General features: G+C 47.9%; 2 protein-coding genes across 14 annotated transcripts in view; one reads left to right on the top strand and one right to left on the bottom strand.

Annotated features, from left to right (window-relative positions):
- Positions 1 to 10708, top strand: part of INPP4A (inositol polyphosphate-4-phosphatase type I A) — a 122921-nt gene extending 112213 nt beyond the window's left edge. For 8 of the 13 annotated variants that reach the window (XM_059659024.1, XM_059659022.1, XM_059659026.1 and 5 more), the window contains one exon: positions 3873 to 8102. In XM_059659024.1, the coding sequence (XP_059515007.1) occupies positions 3873 to 4053 (181 nt within the window). In that variant the 3' untranslated portion in view covers positions 4054 to 8102. Of the gene's footprint in view, positions 1 to 3872; positions 8103 to 8171 lie in introns of those variants that run through there. The other 5 variants (XM_059659023.1, XM_059659027.1, XM_059659021.1 and 2 more) reach the window with 1 other exon arrangement.
- Positions 10709 to 13808: 3100 nt separating this feature from the next.
- LOC132213033 (cytochrome c oxidase assembly factor 5) lies at positions 13809 to 20288 on the bottom strand. Its single transcript, XM_059659016.1, has 3 exons — positions 20082 to 20288; positions 16264 to 16347; positions 13809 to 14369 (listed from the first exon to the last, which is right to left on the bottom strand). The coding sequence occupies exons 1-3, from the start codon at positions 20178 to 20180 to the stop codon at positions 14328 to 14330; spliced, it is 225 nt and encodes a 74-aa protein (XP_059514999.1). The 5' UTR covers positions 20181 to 20288; the 3' UTR covers positions 13809 to 14327.
- Between the last annotated feature and the right edge of the window lie 3 nt (positions 20289 to 20291).

Here is a 20291-nt window from a genome sequence, read left to right as displayed (position 1 = left end):
ACGGTGCTCTGATTCCAAGGCAGCAGCGTGTTTGCAGGGTGAAACCGACACTAAAGGCTGCCTGCTACCCACCGATGCCGGGGAGCGCACCGCACATACCAAAGAAAGGATAAGAAACCTGGTCCGCCTCCTTCGCTGAGGTCCCCAATGCTGTCAGCCTCCTTTCCAGCTGTCACTTCCACCAAATGTCTGTGCCATCTGTCCTCTCTCCAAGTTCCTTAAAGTGTTCAATTCTCTTATCCTTTCTGTATGTTTCTGCCCTTTGACCTTCTCACAGCGATGCACAAGTGCCATGCCTGAGCCCTGCCTCTTGATCACAGCGCCTTGTAAAAGTGAAAGTGTTCTGTTCCTGTTCTGCTTTCCAATCTCCTCACACCCCTCTGCCATCTCAGAACACACCTCCCCGCTCTGAGCCTCGGGAAGCTGGAGGCTCTGCCTGTCCCTGACCAGCTCAGGCCTCAGGCCCAGGGTCCTGGTGCTCCCAGCCACGTCTGTGTCCTGGCACCTGAGAGCTGGTGGGGGCCAGTCTGCTGACATGCAGACCTCAGCCAGCAAAGGAGCAGGAGCAGTGGAGGGGGTGCCTGCGGTTGTCGGGGCAAATATTAGGAGCAGGTCCATTAAGGAGCAAGTGAAGCCTGAAACATCACTGCAGGCAGAACAACTAAACCGACACATCGTGAGAGGCAGGCTTCCTTGGAAAAGCAGTAATGCCAGGAAGCAGAGGGCAGCAGGAGGAGCAGGCCCAGTAAGGGAAGGATCGGCTCCATAAGGAGCCGTGGGCTGAGCCTGCAGGGCTGAGCAGGGCGTGACACAGGACTCTGAGGACGTCACTCACCCTGCGGTCGCCGGCAGTCGGAGCCGACTCCGCGGCACAGAGCACACACCGTTTGGTAGACCAGCCGGAGCCCGGTGAGCAGTCGCTACGCAGACCTCTGCCCGGTGTTAGCCAGTGAAACAAGAACTCCTCTGGCTGCATCTGAGCACAGAGGCCTCTGGAGGCCAGGGGGAGAGTGGCCTCCCGAGAGACAGGGACTGGCCCGCCCGCGGCCTGCAGGTGCACAGCTAGTGTTACAGTTCACAACACACGAAGCACTGTTTACTTCCTGTCACGTGATTAGTCAATATTCCTTATAGGAAAGTTAGAGTAGAGGTTGTTCACATACCAAAAAAATTTCCATATTCCTACTACTAACAAGTAACAGTACTAACATTTGGTACATATTCTTTCATACATACCTACCTACATACATGCATGCATACATACAGGTGTGAGTGTAGTTAATTCACACATTGGTTAACCAGCCCCTGAATAATACAGAAAACAAAACACACAAATACAATTATATGTGCAATTCTACCTTTTGTTTTAGCCTGCTGTTTATTATTTTTAAAAAATATATTTATTGATTTCAGGGAGGAAGGAGAGGGAGAGAGAGACAGAAACATCAATGATGAGAGAGAATCATTGATCAGCTGCCTCCTGCACGCCCCACACTGGGGCTCGAGACGACAACCCAGGCATGTGCCCTGACCGGGAATTGAACCATGACCTACTGGTTCATAGGTGGACACTCAACCACTGAGCCATGCCAGTTGGGCTTAGCCTGCTTTTTTCATTTAACTACCTTGTGAGCATTTTTCAGGGAAATAAATATAGACCTTATCATTTTTGGCATAGAATAACTTACCCAATTGATGAGGTCATGGACTATTTAAGCTGTGTATGGTTTTGAGCACTTTATTTTACTTATTTTTTATTAATCTTCATCTAAGAGTATTTTTTCCATTAATTTTTAGAGAGTAAAAGGGGGCGGGGAGAGAAACATTGATGTGAGAGACACATTGCTGGTTGCCTCCCCCCCCCCCCCCCCCCCAGGACCAGGAATCTAACCTGCAGCCCAGGTATGTGCCCTTGACCAGAAATCAAACCCACAACCCCTCAGTACGCATGTGACTAACCACACTGCTAGGGCCGTTTGAGCACTCTAAATTATGTGTGCGCGTACTTCTGTGTTCCCAGCCACATTTTTCCTGTTGGTTTCTTAGGTTAGAAAGGCTTTCAGCCAAATCGACAGACTTGCCACACCAGCCGGACTCCCTCCCTGGGGGTGTTACCACTCCTGCCACCCTTCTGGGCGCTCCGGACTGCTGTCGGCCTGTTTCCTTTCCTTGCAGTGAGGACCCCAGGTCCTGAGCAGGGAAGGCCTCCTGAGGGACAGGCACCATTCCCTGGCCTCCCTGCCTCTCTCAGACCTCACCCACCTCCAATGATGTTTGTCTTCTTAAAGTTTCTTGTTTATGTTTCTCTGAATTTTCTGACATCTCTACAGTGAACATACATATTACCGTAATAATCATTTAAGAAGTTAGTAAAAACAAAATTCCATCCTGTTTTGCCTCCGCTCACCCCAGAATCCTCAGCACCAGCACCTGCTGCCTGACCCCCTGACCTGGTGGCACCTTGGGCTCTGGCCACACGCATTTGCTTTAAGGTGGCTTCCGTGTCTGCTTGATCTGGTGGGAAGACGTGTGCGCACACTACCAGCCCAAGGGGACTGAGTACTCAGCCACTATTTCTGGCTACAGTGGTGGCCAGGCCTGGGCTCAGCTGAGAGCCCTGCGCAGGCAGCAGGCAGCAGTGGCCATGCTCCCGAGTGAAGGAGTGGGTTTCGGGTCTCCTGCTTTCTCCCTTGTGTTGGACCAGGTGGGAGAGGACAGCGTGCAGGCCAGGCGTGGGCGGTGGGGAGTGGGCGGGCACCTCCTCCTGGAGGCCCAGGGTGGGCAGTGGCAGTGCCATGCTACAAATGTGAACAGCCAGCTCTCAAAATTTGCCTAATTGGGGGGCATAAATATTCACGCTATCGGGGGACGCCTTGGGCCAGGCAGTGGGGAGAGATGTGTACATTGCTGGTGGTCCCTCTGCCTCCAGTGCCGCTGCAGCCCTCAGAGTGGGCCTTCCTACGTAGCCACAGAGATGCCCCGACTGCCCAGGCTGGGGGACCATCCTCGAGTGCCCGCAGCCCCAAAAGTGTCCCTGTCAGAGCGGCACATCCCAGCAGGACCAGCCAGGCTTCCGCTTCCTCTGGGCAAGCCCAGGACGTCTGGCCCGTCCCTCTCCCAGTGGGTCTTTGGGGGCCGCCACTGTGTCCCAGCCCGCGGGCTCTGTCACTCTCGCCACCTTGGTGGCCATGCAGAGGGCACATGGTCCCAGAGTCCTGTGGTTCTGGCTGCCTCTCACCTCAGGCATTTCTCCTGGAGCACCCAAAGCGGGGAACCCAAATTTCCAGGGAAGCTGGTTTGGATGCCATTCTTGGGGACAGTAACTTGAAAAGCTGGAGCCACTAGTAGCTCTTGCCTGCCACTGCTCAGCCTGACTGGCGGGGGCTCCGCCTGCGGTTGACAGTTGAGGTAAGTGGTCTTTGTTTGATCCGCTCATCAAGAGGCAGTGTGGGCAAGCTCAGCTGCCCCGCCACTCAGGCACCTGTGGGAAGGTCACCCAATGGTTCTTCATGCTCAGCTTGCTATTTGAGGTCTGTGTCTTCGCAGCATGTGAGCGCATGGCAGGCCGCATGTGCGTGGGCGGCTGAGAGCGTGAACATGGAAAACCATTCCGCCCGCCTACGTGTGTGTGTTCGGTAGACTACAGGACTTTTTCTTATTTCCACTTCTCTTTCTCTCCTTTTTCTTGTAACTGCTGGTTTTGTTTTGGTATTCCTGTCACACCCTTTTCTGTTGTGGTTTCATCCCTTTTTTTTAAATTTTATCTTTTGGTTCTCCTCTTTTTCCCATAATTTTGATAAAATCCATTGCATGTGTCTCTCTTTATTTCCTTATTTATTTTTCCTTTCTCCCAAACCTTTTCCTTTTCACAGCATTGGAACACGGGAGGTAGTCACCCAGAAGAACTTGAGCGGCCTGGTGCCCATCCGAGACTTAAGACTAGACCCCAGCCTCCTCTGTTCCATCCCGCTGTTAGCGCTGAGCCCCAATTTACTGATTGTGTGGCTGTTTCTGAGCATAGCGTACCTGGTGGCCAAATTGCGTTGCAAATGAATGACATTATGAAAAATTAGTCACAAGAAAACACAAGTGCCAGAGTATGTCCCACCACCGGGCACCTACCTGGACAGAGGGATGTGTCAGAGCGGGTCTGCCGAGAGAGAGTTCATGCCTTACCGTTTGCCCTTTGTTGTTTTGAACTGTAAATTCCTGCTGAATATTTCACCAAGAGGACTTGTTTGTTCAAATTCTCTAGTTTTCAGTGCTTGTAACATGTTCTCACAGTGCCCTGTGACTGCGTTGTGTAGCTGGCCTGGATCACTGGTACCTGATCTCTTACTTTCTGATGTGAAGCTATTTGTTACCTGTATCTCTCACGTGCCCTGTTTCCAAGAGAAAGGAATTCTGTCTGAAAAGAGTTTGTATATTTGATACGATTCCTTGAATGTGCGCTGACCTTCCCTTTCCTTTTGAAGAGGAATGAGGACGGCAGATGCTTTTAACTGGCTCCGCTGTGTGAGCCTCTTTGATAGGACCTGGCCTTCCTGCTTTCATTTCAAAGCGCAGTCCCTTAAGTTACAGTAGCAAACAGTGTGCAGAATCATCACATTTCCTTGCTCATGGTTATTATTTCCAGTGTGAGATGACAGAAGCTGTGAACACAGTAGCACATTGTACCAAGTGAGGCACACAAAATAACATCGCATGTGGCTTTCGATGTACTCTTCTACATCCTTAAGGACCGTTAAAGCGATTACGGGAATTAATGCATAGAGTAATGAAAGGCTGTTAAAGTTATACATGTTTATTTTTCTTGAAGTAGCATTCTTCATTTTAAAGAGCTTTGAATTTGGATTAAAGTCCAGACATCTTTTCTCTCCAGAAATCAAATGTAGTTAATAATGAAAAAACCAAATGTCAAAGAAAAATGACCTAAAAATGAGGCTTGCCTGTTGGGCAGTTGTGCCAGATGGAGCTGTGAGCGAGAGGAGTTACTTTGGTCTCTGCTATTATCGCTCCTAATTTTAAGAAGGCCCTGTCCATAGCTGGGGTGACTTAACACCCGCGCTTGGCAGAAGGAGCTGTACACCGTGATGGTGACAGACGGAACTGGGGAGCGCCCCACAGGCCCTGCAGACGGAACGCCCAGCGGCTCTGTCTTCCAGCTCAGATGGTGTTGTGATCTGGTCTTGACCTCTAGCTGGCTCCACACACTGTCTTTTATGAAAATGTTTTTTGGTTTTTTACCATTCTAGAAAAACGAGTGAATTTAGAGAAGCTGGCTTTTCCAGAAACTTGGCACTCACACATGCACACAAACCCAGTCCCCACAGAATCTGGCCTCTCCATTCCGCCTCCCAGACTTCCAGAACTTATCCTGGGGTTTCTCTGTTTTGGCATCAGACCTGCATCTGGGTCCTAGGAGTCGCAGAAGCAGTTAACAGCGAGTAACGAATGCAGATGGAGACTTCGATTCACAAACCGTGGGAGACATTCTCCTCACAGGCCTCGCACCCTTTCCCAGGCCTGGAGCACTGTGGCAGCTGGAGCACTGTGGGCGAGGGCAGGGGTTACACTGCCTTTTTTGGAACAAATGGGTGGCCGTGCTGTGGCACAGTTCCTGCATCCCTCAGGGGGTCTCCGAGTGCCCAGGGAGTGGCTGGGCATGTGACCCTGGTCCCCAGGGTCTGAGTCCTTGAGAATGACCTTGCCCACTTGCTCTCCTGCTTGTGGTGTACATGACTCTTGTTCACTTTATGTGGGGGCGGGAAAGGAGAGCCCACACACAGCCCCCCAGGCACGGCTCTGGGGAGATCCCCATGCCCCCGGGGTGACGCGCCCTGGCGCTCACCTCTGACTATAGACAGCCCGCCCTCCTCTTCCCTGGGCCTCCTTGATCCTCTGGCTCCATTGACTCCCTGGGGCCCACCGCCCGGCAGGGGGGCCATGCCAGCAGCAGAAGCCTGGAGGCAGGGGGCGCTCTGGGCTGCTTCCTGCTGCAGTGGGTTGGGCATTAGGTGGAGGATGGGGATGGTAGGGGGAGAGGGCCGGCATGAGGGAGGACACCATCAGCCTAGGCTGTGGCTTGTTGGTTTTTGGGAGAACAGTTGAGAAAAGAGACTCGGTGTGCCCACCCTTCATGCTGAGTTTTAATCTCATGAAGGCCTTTTACTCATGAAATCAGGCTAAAATCTATCCAGATCTCTCCTGCTTTAGTGAGAAGTAGGCAGGATGAAACAAGGGAAGGTGGTTTAGGAAAGGGGCATCGCTGAGGCTTGGTGCTGGTTTCCAGGTTGCTTCTAAGGTGAGGTGAGCGCTGAGGCCTGGCCACTGGCGATGTCAGGTCCCTGAGACACTGAGGCATCCGCTGCGTTCTGAGAGGTAGAGCCCACAGGAGGGGAGACCAGAGCTGTGTCTCGGTTCCATTCTGATTTTGCATTTAAAATGGATGTTCTCCAAAAGTTTATGGTATAATCCATTCAGCCAGTTAAGCCAGTAATTAGCTTCTTTAACTTATAAATAAAAGATAATGTCAAAGTTCCCAAATTATTCTTTGCCCCTTCAAAGCAATTTGGTATTGATTCTGATGGATGGCTTCTGAGAAGTATGCATATCCTGTATAATAAAAGGCTAATATGCAAATCAACTGAACGGCAGAATGACCGGTCGCTATGATGTGCACTGACCACCAGGGGGCAGACACTCAACGCAGGAGCTGCCCCTTGGTGGTCAGTGCACTCCCACAGTGGGAGTGCCACTCAGCCAGAAGCCGGGCTCAGGGCTGGTGAGCTCAGAGGTGGAGGGAGCCTCTCCTGCCTCTGCAGCAGCGCTAAGGATGGAGACTACGTGATGTGGGCATAGAACTTGAAGCTTCTGTTGAAATGGAATTAAATCTTACCTGATCATTGGACGTAGACAAACACGGCCATCGTTTCCTCTAGGGCCTCCTGGGACGCCCGTGACACCTCACTGAGGCCTAAAGGCTCTGGGGCCAGGGAAGCATGTTTGAGTTACTAAGTTACTTAATCACAAGCAGGGGACTACTTTTCTGAAATACCCAGGCTTCTGCATAAAATTACAGTCTCACCCAAAATGTTTCACATGTTCTTGAAAATGAGAATGTCATTTTCACTTTAAAAGGCTCAAGCACTTTCCAATAACATCTTTTTTAAAATGCATGATATAATGGTGTTGATACGATTGGAAATATTTTTTTTAAATCACTGTTTCTTGGTAACTGCAAATTTTACATCTCATAGGAGGGAGTTTTGTACTAAATTTGATAACTAGTTGATTTAATTGCTAGTCTTAGAAAATATAAAAGTAGTTAGACCATGCAATAGAAAGTCATTTATATTCAGAATTGCTTTTACCTGTGAATTTGATACACACTTTCCAGAGAACTCCCCCGATGCTGTCCTTCAGGACCATGAGGCCTGCCTGCGCACCTCATCCTCTTGCTCTGCATTTGCTTTGCGCACTGGGTTACCATGACAACCCCCCACCAAATGCAGCACCATTTCTCTATGAAAGGGCACCTGTGGGCTCTCACTGGCTCTTCTGAAAGGTGGCCACCCTGAGGGAAGCCCACCTGGAGAACCAGGTGGCCGGCTACCACCAGGAAACGTGGTGGGTCCCTCCTTCACGACACTCCAGCCCTGATAGCCATTCAGACCCTCCAGGCAGCCGTCACCTGGGCCCACTGGACTGAAGGCTTTGCACTTGGGGGACAGCCGGTAGAACAGCCTTCTCAGTCACGTGGCGTTGCTAACATAGAAAGATGCAGCTTCTTAAAGGCTTTGGTAAGAGTCCCACTACTTCTTTTACATTTAATTTGTTATGTAACAGAATCTTTGACCCACCACAGAACCATGAAATACGTAGATGTGAAACACATGAAACCATTAACTTTAAAAAACGTTTGCTTCCACTTACAGTGCTGCTTTCGCAAATGCAAAACTCAGCCCCACACACGCACCCATCGCTGTGCTTCTTAACTGCCTTGTTCAGAAACCATCTTACGTGTGTATTGTTGCAAATAGTCTGGCACCCATTTAAATTAACCTTTTTTTTAATGCTACAAAAATAATCAGTTCATTTCATCTTAGTTTAAGTCTTTTCTTTTTTTCCTTTTTTACTGCTGTCATTTCTTGTGCTTGTTTTTTCCCCAGTGAGGGTTGTCGAAGAGAAAATACAATGAAGAATGTTGGAAGTCGCAAATATGCATTTAATTCCCTGCAGCTGAAGGCTTTCCCCAAGCATTACAGGCCTCCCGAAGGGACTTACGGCAAGGTTGAAACTTGAACACACGGTGTCCTCTCTAGCTGTCATATAACACATGTGGGGACCCTCTAGTGTCACACACGAGTTCTTCACCAAGACCTGAAGGACTGGTTTTTACTTTTGTGTTTTTTAAAAAATATTTCACTAAGGAGTCTATGAAGCATGTTTTTTATTCGGTTGGAATTAGTAGGAGGTAACGTTGGCTCAATAGTGTGGATAGTAACAACTGCCCATTTAAACCGCCTGCAGCCAGAACCTCACAGATAGATGTCATGGTAGTCACCTGTAGGTCTGAGATGCTAGGACTTTTTAAATGTCCACTTAGGCAGCTGCTCACTTATTTTTCTACTAAGTAACTCAAAACTGAGCATTGAATTACAATCTACTTTTAAAAAATCTGAATGTAAAACAGTAAATAGTCAACAGTTGGATCCTGGACAGACCAATAAGTGTTTTATGTTAATTCAAGTTTTGGGGAGAGGCTAGCTCTGGCTCGGGCAGTGAAAGCAGGTGGTTCTACTGAATTATCCTGTGAGGGCACAGGCGGGGCCAGAGCCGCAGGCTGAGAAACAGCCCAGACAGACTTTATGGGAAGGTAACCCCAGCAGAGCCGCTCACACAGTGGGGGCCACTCTGTTCCTTTGAGTTCTGGAACGGTGTGTGCTGGGGAACAGGAAGCCTGCTGCCTGCCTGTCCTCTCAACCTGCACCCTGGCCCCACCCTGCCCGGGTGCAGGCCCCCTTCCCGGGCGCCCCAGGACCTCTCGGCAGTGGGGATTTATGTGTAGACAGTGGAAGCCTAAATCTTTCCAGAACAGACTTCCTTTTGTGGGTTTCCCAATTGTCTTCTAAAAATCAATACAATCATGTTTGAAGGTCTGATGAAAGTGTCTTTTAAGTTTGCAATTATTGTTACTATCTTCTCATCCTGTTATGTAACGTGACTATTGAGAAAGTTGAAATTAGCTCTGAAAATGAGATGTTGAAAGGGATTAATGGGCCATAAAACAGGGATTTCATAGAAAATGATGTCTGGTCATCTATTATAAGATGATGAGTCTTATCTGCACATAGCAGAGTTTTTTCCTCAGTTTATATGTTTTATCAATTGTTTATTGTGATGATTATGTTCATATGTTATTTAAAAGGCTGTAAAAGAAATATATGTGGCACATTGAAGATGTTGATCCTAATGATTGGTGCATCCTTAGGAAATCCCTGTGTCTAAGATTCTGGGAACTATTCTTCAGGCTCCTTTAGAAATGCCACTTGGAAACATGTAACAAACTTGGGTCTGGGGAGCTGAGGCACAGGCAAGACTGCCCATGGCAGGACACAGGGGTGAACAGCAGGGAGGGTGCCACTCGATGGCCTTACAGATCCCTGCCCACGCGGAAGCCAGTGCGCAGGCGGCGCTTGCCGTGTCCTGAGGCCCACAGAGGGGACGTTCCCACGGGTTGCATGGGGCCTGGTGTGGAGGACGCGTCCATGAGGGATGGCTGCAGCTCCTGTCGCTGTCAGAGAAACCCGCGTCCACCACGCCCCTGCAGAGGTGGGACGGGGCAGGTTCTCTGGGCCCATCCCTGTTGTTTCCAGTATGGCTGACTCAGCCTTTCCCCTCTCACCGCTTCACCATTTTGTAATTTTTCTAGTATCTTTTATATTTTCATCTTTTTTTATTTTATCATCACTACCTTTTAATATATTCCCTTGTCTTCTTAAGTGCCACCCATATTTTTGTTATTGTTTGAAGAGCATTAAATACCTGCATTTATCAAAAGGGAATATAGCAGATGTTGAGTCAACTGTTAGCAGTTTTGCATGGGGCACCTTTTTTGTGAATTATTTTCCAATTTTGGCTTCATATTATGCACATCATAAAACTCTTAAGACTTGGCTAATCATGTAGGAAACGCTCAGGCTCCAGAATCCCATCTGAGCCCTGTGGCTCCCGTGCGGCCAGCCTCCCAGGGCACCCGCCGCACCCTTACCACGCTCGCCTGCCGAGCAAGGCCACAGTGGTCGTGGTGCTGGCAGTGCCTGGGACCTGGGACGGGAAGGAGCTTGGAGTTCCCAGGTGCACAGGAAGGCGGTCTTCCGGGCACCACAAAGTAGCGGTCCCGCCCAGTGTGCTCCTCGGCCACTGAACAAGCACGGCGGCCTGAAGACCTGGCGCTGTGGGTCAGAGCGCCTCAGCAGCTGCCTTTGGTTCCCTCTGAAGCACACAAGTGCCGTGCAGTAGTTTCGTCCCTGCAGTTGTATTTGCCAAGCTTCGTGCACTGAAGTACCTTTATTTATTTGTTTTGGCCAGTATTACTATATACGAACATGTACTGTTTTATATATTCTTAGCTCATTCAAAGCCATGTATGCTATAAATGTGCTAGTCTTTAGAAGGATAATAAATAACTGACGAGAACATTAAACTTGGTCTTGCCTGGCTCATTCTGTTGCATTAGGACGGGTTCTCTGGCCGGCACCTGACTGGACGATTATTAATGGGCGCTGCATTGCGTGCTTTGGTGTTTGTAAACGGGCCCATGAGAGAATTGTTTTATGACCGTTTTCACTCAGTTGGAAGTAAAGGGGTGTAGGAGGGTGGGACTAAGAGCGTGGACGTCCACTTCACACAGCCCCAGGTCCAATCCTGTTGTCACTCCTTGGCTGGTGACTGAGCAAGTTGCCTGCCCTGAGGCTCTGCTTCCTCGTGTGGGAAGTATGAACACAACAGTCCGTTCTTCACAAGGCAATTGTGAGGCGCCGTGGCTGAGTACATGTTAGATGTTCCTGGCCACGTCCATTGATGTGGGTCACATCTTCTCTGGGTGCCTGGTGATCTGCTGCATCACTTGCTAAGATGTTTCATTAATGGTTTGATTGTTCCTTATAACCAGATTACATCTTGTGCCTTTTTTTAGACACATGTCCCCAGTGACTTCCCTTGGATAAATTCCTGACAGTAGAAATGTACAATTAAAGGACAGTGTAAATGTTTTTAAATTTTTGAATTTTTCATACAGGCATACCTCGGAGATATGGCGGTTTGGGTCCCAGACCACCACAATAAAGTGACTATCACAAGCATGTCACACTAATGTTATGGTTTACCACTGTATATAAATGTGCATACTCTACTATAATCCATTAAGTGTGCAATAGCATTATGTCTAAAAAAACCAATGTATTTACCTTAATTAAAAATTACTTTATTATTTAAAAATGCCGACCATCATCTGGGCCTTCAGCAAGTCATAATCTTTTTGCTGGTCGAAGGTCTTGCCTTCAATTTGTAAAAACACAGTATCTGCGAAGCCCAGTAAAATGAGGTTTGCCTGTATTATTCCCAGAAAGTTAGGCTTCCCACCTGTTGCATGTGCCTTTTCCTTTTATTATTACTGATGTTAAAAATGGCATCTTGTTTCAAGTTCAATGTCTTGGATTATTGTGAAAACTGAACATCATTTATACTTTTATTTATATTTCTACTTTGTGACTTCATTGGAGTGGTGGTCATTTTCATGGATTGTTTGTAATCTACAATACTGCATATCAATCTGTCATATGTTGCCAAGTTTTAAAACCAATTTGTCAGTTGTCTTTTAGCTTTACGATATGGGGATAGAGAAGTTTTAAACTTGAATGTGGTCAAACATACCTTTTTCTTTTTGATGTTTGTTTTGAAAACAAGTCCTGACTTTACTGAAGGTGAGTTGGCGTACCCGTCCCTGTCCATGGGTAGAACGCCCCTCCCCATCCTCTGCTAAAATTTGGCAAATGGGCAGTAACTCTGCCTATTATGACAGCTGTCACTACCCAAGCTGTGACACAGAATCCCGAGCGTGGAGGTACAGGAGTCACACTGCAAACTTCCCCTTGACTCCTTTCGTGCCTCCGCACTATCTCTGCCAGGATTCCTTCCTGCACAGGCTCCCAAGGGGCCTTTTTGGCAGGTCTGCATTCAAATACAGACCTCATGGTGCTGACACGCTGTTGTATCATGTAACAAAGGGAAAGAAAGCTGAGACAGTGAGAACTTCCACAGTGAAGAAGACGACTTTTTTTTTTTTTTTTTGGTTAATCCTCGCCTGAGGATATTTTTCCATTGATTTTTAGGAAGAGTGGAAGAGAGCGGGGAAAGACAGAGAGAAACATCAATGTGAGAGAAACACATCGATTGGTTGCCTCCTGCACAAGCCCCAATCAGGGCCCAGGCCAGGGAGGAGCCTGCAACCGAGGTATGTGCCCTTGATTGGAATTGAACCTGGGACCCTTTGGTCCACTGGCCGCCGCTCTATCCACCAACTGGCTAGGGCAAGACATCTCTATCAGCGAGATGGATGTAGAAACAGCATTCCATGGCTTCCTGCTCCCTGCACTCGCCATCCCTTGGCTCTGTGCCTCCCTCCTGGTGGTCCTACCGCTTACCATCCCTCCCTCCTCACTGATTTGCTTGTCATCCTCCACCCACCACTAATATTACGGTATTCCCTAGGTTTCTGTCCTTAAATTTCTTCTCACTTGAATGCTTTTCTCAAAAAGCCTTATCTATTCCTATGGAATATATGACCAATTATTTGCTTATGACTCCCAAATTTCTAGGTCCACCTGAGCCTAAGTCCAGATCCAAACACATCCTATTGTACATGAGTGTCTCCAACAGTCTGTCAACACCAAACTTCTGCATCCTCCTCCACACAGGCTGAGCCTTCCTGATAAACGACCCCGCCTTCCACCCTGGGGTCATCTTCTCCCTTGCCCAACACATCCCAGCAGCCACTAAGATCTGTATCGCTTCAACCCACCCATAACGCCATGCACACAGCCCAGGCGCATGTCCGCGTTCTCTCTGATATGGACCACCATCACTCAGCCTTCTCATTTCTCCAAGGCCTTTCTCTGGCGATTTCTCTCCACAGAATGAGTGGCCCTTTTAGGAAAATACTTCACCTCATACAATTTTTAATATATATGATCATTATATCATGTATATCCTATCCATCATGCTAACTTACCTTTAATTTTGTCCAGCATGTTACTCCGTGTCCAAAACAGCAAATGTAATGGCTGTTGCAAAGGAGCTACTCAAAAAGGTTTATGGAATAAATAGGTGGGTGGGCTTCTTCAGTGTCTCATATCAGTGTGCTCCGGTGGTGGCTTCTGGGCTTACCGGGATACACACGCAGGGGGCTACAAGGCACTTATCAGGAGTGCACACGCAGGGAGCTACAAAGTACTTACCAGGGTCACACACACACAAGTTAAGTTTCACTTCTAAGTAAAGTTAAAATTCACTCTAATACAAAATGGAGTTTGCTTATGCTAACCTATACTAACTAAACTTATTACTATAACAACTAAACAAGACAGATGAAATAAAAGACAGTTTTATCCTAAACTTTCCCAATAGACATTTTCTCCCAGGCTCCATGTTATTGATTTTAACAGTCCCAATAGTGGCTTTCAGAATATTCACAAAGGATGTACAAAGTGTGTCATTTGGTTGAATCATGTTTGAAAATAACTATCTTTGTGCTTTAAGACAATTCCTTTTTTATTTTTGGTTAATCCTCACCTGAGGATATTTTTTCCATTGCTTATCAGAGACTAGAAGGGAGGGAGAGGTGGGGGAGAGAAAGAGAGGGAGACACACACACACACACACACACACACATCAAGTGGTTGCCTCCCACCTGTGCCCCTTCCAGGTACATCCCCTTGACCAAAGTCAAACCCATGGTCCTTTGGTCTGCGGGCAGACACTCTAACCACTGAGAAAACTGGTTTTAAAATAGTTTTAAAACCATTTTTAAAACGCATTTATTATGCTCCCTTGCTCATAACTGCTCAATTACATTTTTCTTCTAAAAATAACTCAAAACAATAAAATTATTTATAGATATTAAAAACAGAAATCATGCATTCTCTCCAGGGCTCCAGGTCCAACCAAACAGGTGTAGGAAAAACATGTTTCCAACTTTGGTTTCTGTGTTTTAATGACCAGAGGAAATCCTTGTTGTATTCATCTTGGTTTCAACATAATAGTTATCAATATCCTTTTCTTCCTCTGAATCTTGATCTGGCATCCAACTGAAAATAAATGTACAATTAAATCAAATTTGTACAACATAATTAAATACAAGTTTGCTAAGGGGCATCACTACTGGAAAGAAGTAAGCCCGTTTTCAGCACAATTAAGAAGACAATTGTCAAAGCTCTTCCTGTGGAGCAGCCTGTGCCTTTCCCCACTCCCTTCCCCCAGGCATTTTCCTGGCCTCTCTTTCTCCTATGATCCAAGAGTTCTTTTGCCTCTATATCTCCTTTCCTGAGCCCATTCCGTTTATGGCTCACTTCTAGCTCTGTGACTTTCTAAATAAACTCTCTTATAATTTGAGTCTTGCATCTGAATTCTTTCTTAGCCAGAACTCATGTACCAAGGTTGCTGAACTCCACTGCTCTAACGCCTGGTGCCATTTCCTGCCAACAATACAATGGATTCATTTTAAATGTACAATTCAAAAGTTTTTAGCATACTCAACCATCACCAAAATCTCTTCCCATTCTTTCCTAATCCTTTTTCCCCCTTCACCTGCACTAACAACTATTAATCTTTCTGTTGCTATAGATTTGTCTATTCTGGACATCTATAATAATAAAAGTGTAACATGCTAATTAGGCTGGATGTCCTTCTGGACAACCTTCCGGACAAAGTTGGGCTACAAGGGAAGCTCGGGTTCCGGGTGCCAGAGGGAAGCTGGTGCTGGCTACTGGGGGAAGGAAGACCTACTCTTGCACGAATTTCATGCATCGGGCCTCTAGTTTAATATAAATGCACATATGCAAAAAGACTGAAAAATAAGTGAGCTAAGTGTTTATCTTAAAGCTTTAGAAAAAGAAAAAATTAAACCTAAAGATAGTAGAATGAAGGAGAAACAGAAAACAAAGACTAGAATTATTTTTTTAAAGGCAATTGTTAGAACTACCATAAAACCCCACAAAGAACCCAAAATATTAAAGTTGGCATTAAAAACAAGTTCCATTTAAGGTCACAATAAGGATTTTCTCCTCAAGTTTACTATAAATTACATTGACCTTTTTCTCTGAATTAAATTCAATATATGTTGTTCTAGCAAACTATTTTCTACTTCAGTTTTGTTTAGGTTAATACTCAAATGTATCTGAAATTTTTAAATAGCAACTGAAAAAAGAACGAGCCTTGAAAAATGGTAAGTAACACAGCCATTTGGGGATTAAAAATCCTTCAATTACCTACTCATTTGATGACAGACAGGATTAAGCCTCTCAGTATAGCCTCTTAGGAGGAGGAAGGCGAAGAGTATATAAGGCAAATTTGCATAGGCTGTCAATATCACTCCCTAGAAATTCTACAGGAAGGAATTATTTTACAGACAGACCCTATTAATGAGTCCAACATAACCAATGTGGGACAGACAGCCATTTCTTCATCTGATCACTACACGAAGCTGAGCCATATTTTCAAAAAACGAATACTTTTTAAACATGGGAATCATAATCAGGATGATGAGATGCTTTGTACTATGTGCAAAAGATAATTCAAACTTCCCATCTAACCTTCGGTCTGAGTCCTACGCTCACTGTTTGAAATACTAAGTAAAATTACCAGCACAATTTAAATTGTTTCAGGTTTTTGCCAAACATGTATAATTGAAGTTGCATTAGTTAGGTGTAACATTAGTCTTTTCTTGGAGGACTAATAGTGAATTACTACTTTAAATTATACTTGCCAAGACTTCATTTTCATCTTTAGAAATTCACAAAGGTCAGCAGCTATGGTTAGTGTAGTGGAAGAATAATAGTCAGCTATGGGTTTTCATGAAGCTACCTAACATTATCTCCCTCAAGTTACAAATAACATCACTACCACCTATTAATTACAAGTCACTCACATATTTAATTCTACATAGCTAGTTTTTAACGTAAGCTTTTAAGAATCTTTTCTTACCATTGATCTTTTACATTCAAAAAATGAATTTTTCAAAGCTCTGCAGTTTCCTTCCTTCAGACACTGCCGAGGGGATTTTCCTTCCTATGACAAATAAAACAATATAAGTACCTGGAAATTTCCTCAGAAACTGCATAACGGCCCTTCTGAAAACAGTTCTTTTTTTAAAAGCAAATGAGGAAAATAGTAATTTATGTAAGAGATAGTTCATAATTCATTTTGACTATTGTTACTTAAAAGAGAAAAGGCCAGAATTTTTTTTAAAAAATGTGTAAACTAATTCTGGGCACTTAGGGGGGCTCTTGAGGTCTTGAAAACACTGGTTTCCACAGGATACTTTTCTTTAAAATCCTATCTAATAAAAGAGAAACATGGTAATTAGCCGTATATCCGCTACCCTTCCCATTAGCTAATCAGGGCAATATGCAAATTAACTGCCAGCCAAGATGGCAGCTGGCAGCCAGGCAGCTTGAAGCGAACATGAGGCTTGCTTGCTTCAGTGACGGAGGACTCCAACGTTCCCCACCTGCCGCTGCTGGCCTCTGAGCTTGCAGTCTGAAACACTGTTACAAATATAGAAGCTAAACAAAACCCCAGAAACCTGCTTTCAGCCAGACGGGCTCTCAGAGCTGGAGTTGAAACAGTGTTTCGATTATAGAACCCAAACAAACCAGATACCTGCTTTCAGCAGCGGAGGCCTAAGAGCTGGAGCCAAGCCTCAGAGCTAAAGCTGGCCCAGAATAAAAAAGGAAAAAAAAGAAAAAAAGGAGCGGTTGGGAGCTTCAGTCACCTGCCAGCCTGAAAACAGCCCTCAGCCCCAGCCCCTCATTCAGACTGGCCGGGCACCCCAGTGGGGACCCCCACCCTGAAGGGTGTGTGACCAGCTGCAAACAGCCATCATCTCCTCATCCAGGCTGGCCAGGCACCCCAGTGGGGACCCCCACCCTGATCCAGGACACCCTTCAGGGCAAACCAGCCGGCCCCCACCCGTGCACCAGGCCTCTATCCTATATAGTAAAAGGGTAATATGCCTCCCGGCACCAGGATCAGCGTGACAGGGGGCAGCGCCCAAACACCCTGATTGCCCTGCAGCTCTGTGTGTGACAGGGGGCGGGGCCACAACCTCCCTATCCGCCCTGCTCTGTACGTTACAGGGGAAGGCGCCCCAACCCCCTGATCAGCCCCGCTCTGTGCCTGATAGGGGGGAGCTCCCCAACCCCCTGATCGCCCTGCAGCTCTGTGTGTGACAGGGGGGAGCTCCCCAACCCCCTGATCGACCCTGCTCTGTGCGTGACAGGGTACGGAGGCCCAACCCCCCCTGATGGGCCCTGCTCTGTGCGTGACAGGGTACAGAGCCCCAAACCCAATTGGTCCTGCTCTGTGCGTGACAGGGGGTGGCGCTGCAACCTCCCCATCGACCCTGCCTTGAGTGTGACAGGGGGCGGTGCCCCAACTCCCGAATCAGCCCTACCCTGAGCGTGACTGAGGGTGGCATCACAACCTCCCAATCCGCCCTGCTCTGTGCATGACAGGGGCGGCGCCCCAACTCCCCAATTGGCCCTGCTCTGAGCCCGACCAGGGGCTGCACCTAGGGATTGGGCCTGCCCTCTGCCACCCGGGAGCAGGCCTAAGCCAGCAGGTCGTTATCTCCCGATGGGTCCCAGACTGAGAGAGGGCACAGGTCGGGCTGAGGGACCCCCTATTCCCCCCCGAGTGCACAAATTTTTGTGCACCAGGCCTCTAATCCTATATAATAAAAGGCTAATATGCCAATCAACCAAATGGCAGAAACACTGGTTGCTATGATGCACACTGACCACCAGGGGGCAGACGCTCAACGCAGGAGCTGCCCCCTGGTGGTCAGTGCGCTTCCACAGGGGGAGCACCGCTCAGCCAGAAGCTGGGCTCAAGGCCGGTGAGCGCAGTGGCAGTGGCGGGAGCCTCTCTCACCTCCATGGCAGTCGGACATCCCCCGAGGGCCCCCAGGCTGCGAGAGGGCACAGGCCGAAATGAAGGATTAAACCCCCTCAGTGCATGAATTTCGTGTACCAGGCCTCTACTAAATATATAAAACATCTGGAAAAAGACTGAGCTTGAATTTTTTGAATTATATGAGGTTTAATGACATCAAGCTATGATTTGCAATTCATGAGGGGAAAAATCAAAATCTTACATTATTTTACTATTAAAGAAATATTAATAAAAGTAGAACATATACTGCTTATAAACACCAGCCTTACGCAGTGCTTGGCAATATAAAGGAAGATCATTATATCTTCTTACTCAAAGTGAGTTCCCAATGTAAAATGAGTCAAGCAATTTTGAGGATAAAAATGACCCGGTTCAGTGTTACTTTAAAAGCTCAAACAGCCAGAAGTAAGGTTCTCTAAAATCAGAACAATGTTAGTGTTATTACGAAACACTTTAGATAGATGTTAATGAAGACGAAGTACTTACTACTTAAATAGAATCACCTGGTGCATTCATGCATCAGGAAAAAATATTAACCCAAATTTCACCTGCTCAGCGTAATCAGAGATTTCCCCTCAGGCAGATTTGACACCCCAGTCCCACCACTGCAACCACTCCCCCAAACCACCAAAGGCAGACTGTTTTCCTGGATCTGCAAAACACACTGTTCTGCCTGGGTACTGCCTTTTACACGCCAGCTGAAGTCACCGCTCAGGATGAATTTACCACAAACTGTACATGCCCTTCCCTTTACGGGGCTGCATATGAGCATCGGTGACCCAGTTCAGCGTCAGTAAGGCCACTACCGACAGGGGACCGCACAGCCTGTGCCCCCTGTCCTGGCCCCACTCATTTTCCAGAGGTGCCGTTTCTGCACAGGAGAGAACGTGTCCCATTCATCCTGTCCCATACATCCGGGCGCCCCTGTACTGGAGCGTGGCACTCAAAAGTTTGCTAAATAAATTCAATCACTGCCAAAATACAACCCAGCTTGGCCCTGACCGGTTTGGCTCAGTGGATGGCCCGGCGGCCTGCGGAGGGTCCCAGGTTCGATTCCCGTCAAGGGCATGTCGGTTGCAGGCACATCCCCAGTGGGGGGTGTGCACTCTGATAAAATAAGGCGCTCTGCACTGGGCTCCCAAGGAATTCTCCTAAATCTACTTATTACGTCAGTGCTCACACAGCATTTCGCGCAGGAACCTGGCTCCTCACATGCCTGTCCTTCCCTTCAGACCAGGCTGTGCCCGGCGTCCTGCAGCCGCTGCGCGGGCATTTCAGGGGCTGAAGGGGCGTTTGCGCGGGAGGTGCCGCCCGGAGGCAGCCGGCAGGGGCGAGGGCGGCCCCCGTGTCCTCGCGGGCCTCGCGGGCACCGGGAAGCTGGGCTAGGTACCCTCTCGGGTCCATAACCGTCTACAGTCGGCCGGCTGCTGAAACTAGAAAACCAAACGTGAACCAGGACCAGAAGCACCGACACAGCCTCATGGTCAGGACCATTTGGGGATAGTTCTCTCTCAGTAACAGCACCTTTCTGAAACTGTATCTCCACTTGCACACCACCGACTGCCCTCTGTATGTGGAAAAGGCAGCATTCAATCAATGTTTATTTAACCGAAATGGTTTAATCTTAACAAAAATCCAACGGGGCGGCGTCGTGATCTCCCATTTAAAACCGGAGGGACCCGAGGCTCCCACAGCGGATACGTCCAAGCCGATTACGTCGGGGCTGCCGTGCGCACCCAGCACCCGTCACCCGGTCAGGTGCGCTGACCGCCGGCGAGGGCGGCCGGACACCGCGCCGGCCCGCCTCCCCGACCCCGCCGACAGCCGCCGAGGCGCCCGCGCGCTACCTGGAGCACACAGTGGGACTGCAGCAGGCAGGCGCCCAGGTCCTCCTTCACGCCCGCGCACGCGCCGCCCTCCGGCTTGTCCTCATAATACCGCGGCATGGCAGCGCCTGCCGCCGGCCAGCGCCGCGCTACTTCCGGCCGCCACGGCAGCGACCCGGCTGCCCGCGAGCAATGTCCCCCGTGGAAGGAACCGGAAACCGCAGCAACAAC

Source organism: Myotis daubentonii, chromosome 12 (genome assembly GCF_963259705.1).
Source record: "Myotis daubentonii chromosome 12, mMyoDau2.1, whole genome shotgun sequence".
Classification (NCBI taxonomy): domain Eukaryota; kingdom Metazoa; phylum Chordata; class Mammalia; order Chiroptera; family Vespertilionidae; genus Myotis; species Myotis daubentonii.
This window is presented reverse-complemented; position numbering and strand designations above follow the sequence as displayed.

Coding starts and splice junctions, on each gene's coding strand:
- LOC132213033 (XM_059659016.1), bottom strand. CDS start 20,180: ATGCCGCGGTATTATGAGGACAAGCCGGAGGGCGGCGCGTGCGCGGGC. Junction 16,348..20,081: donor AGTCCCACTGTGTGCTCCAG/GTAGCGCGCGGG, acceptor TATTTGTCATAG/GAAGGAAAATCCCCTCGGCA. Junction 14,370..16,263: donor TTGAATGTAAAAGATCAATG/GTAAGAAAAGAT, acceptor ATTTATTTTCAG/TTGGATGCCAGATCAAGATT.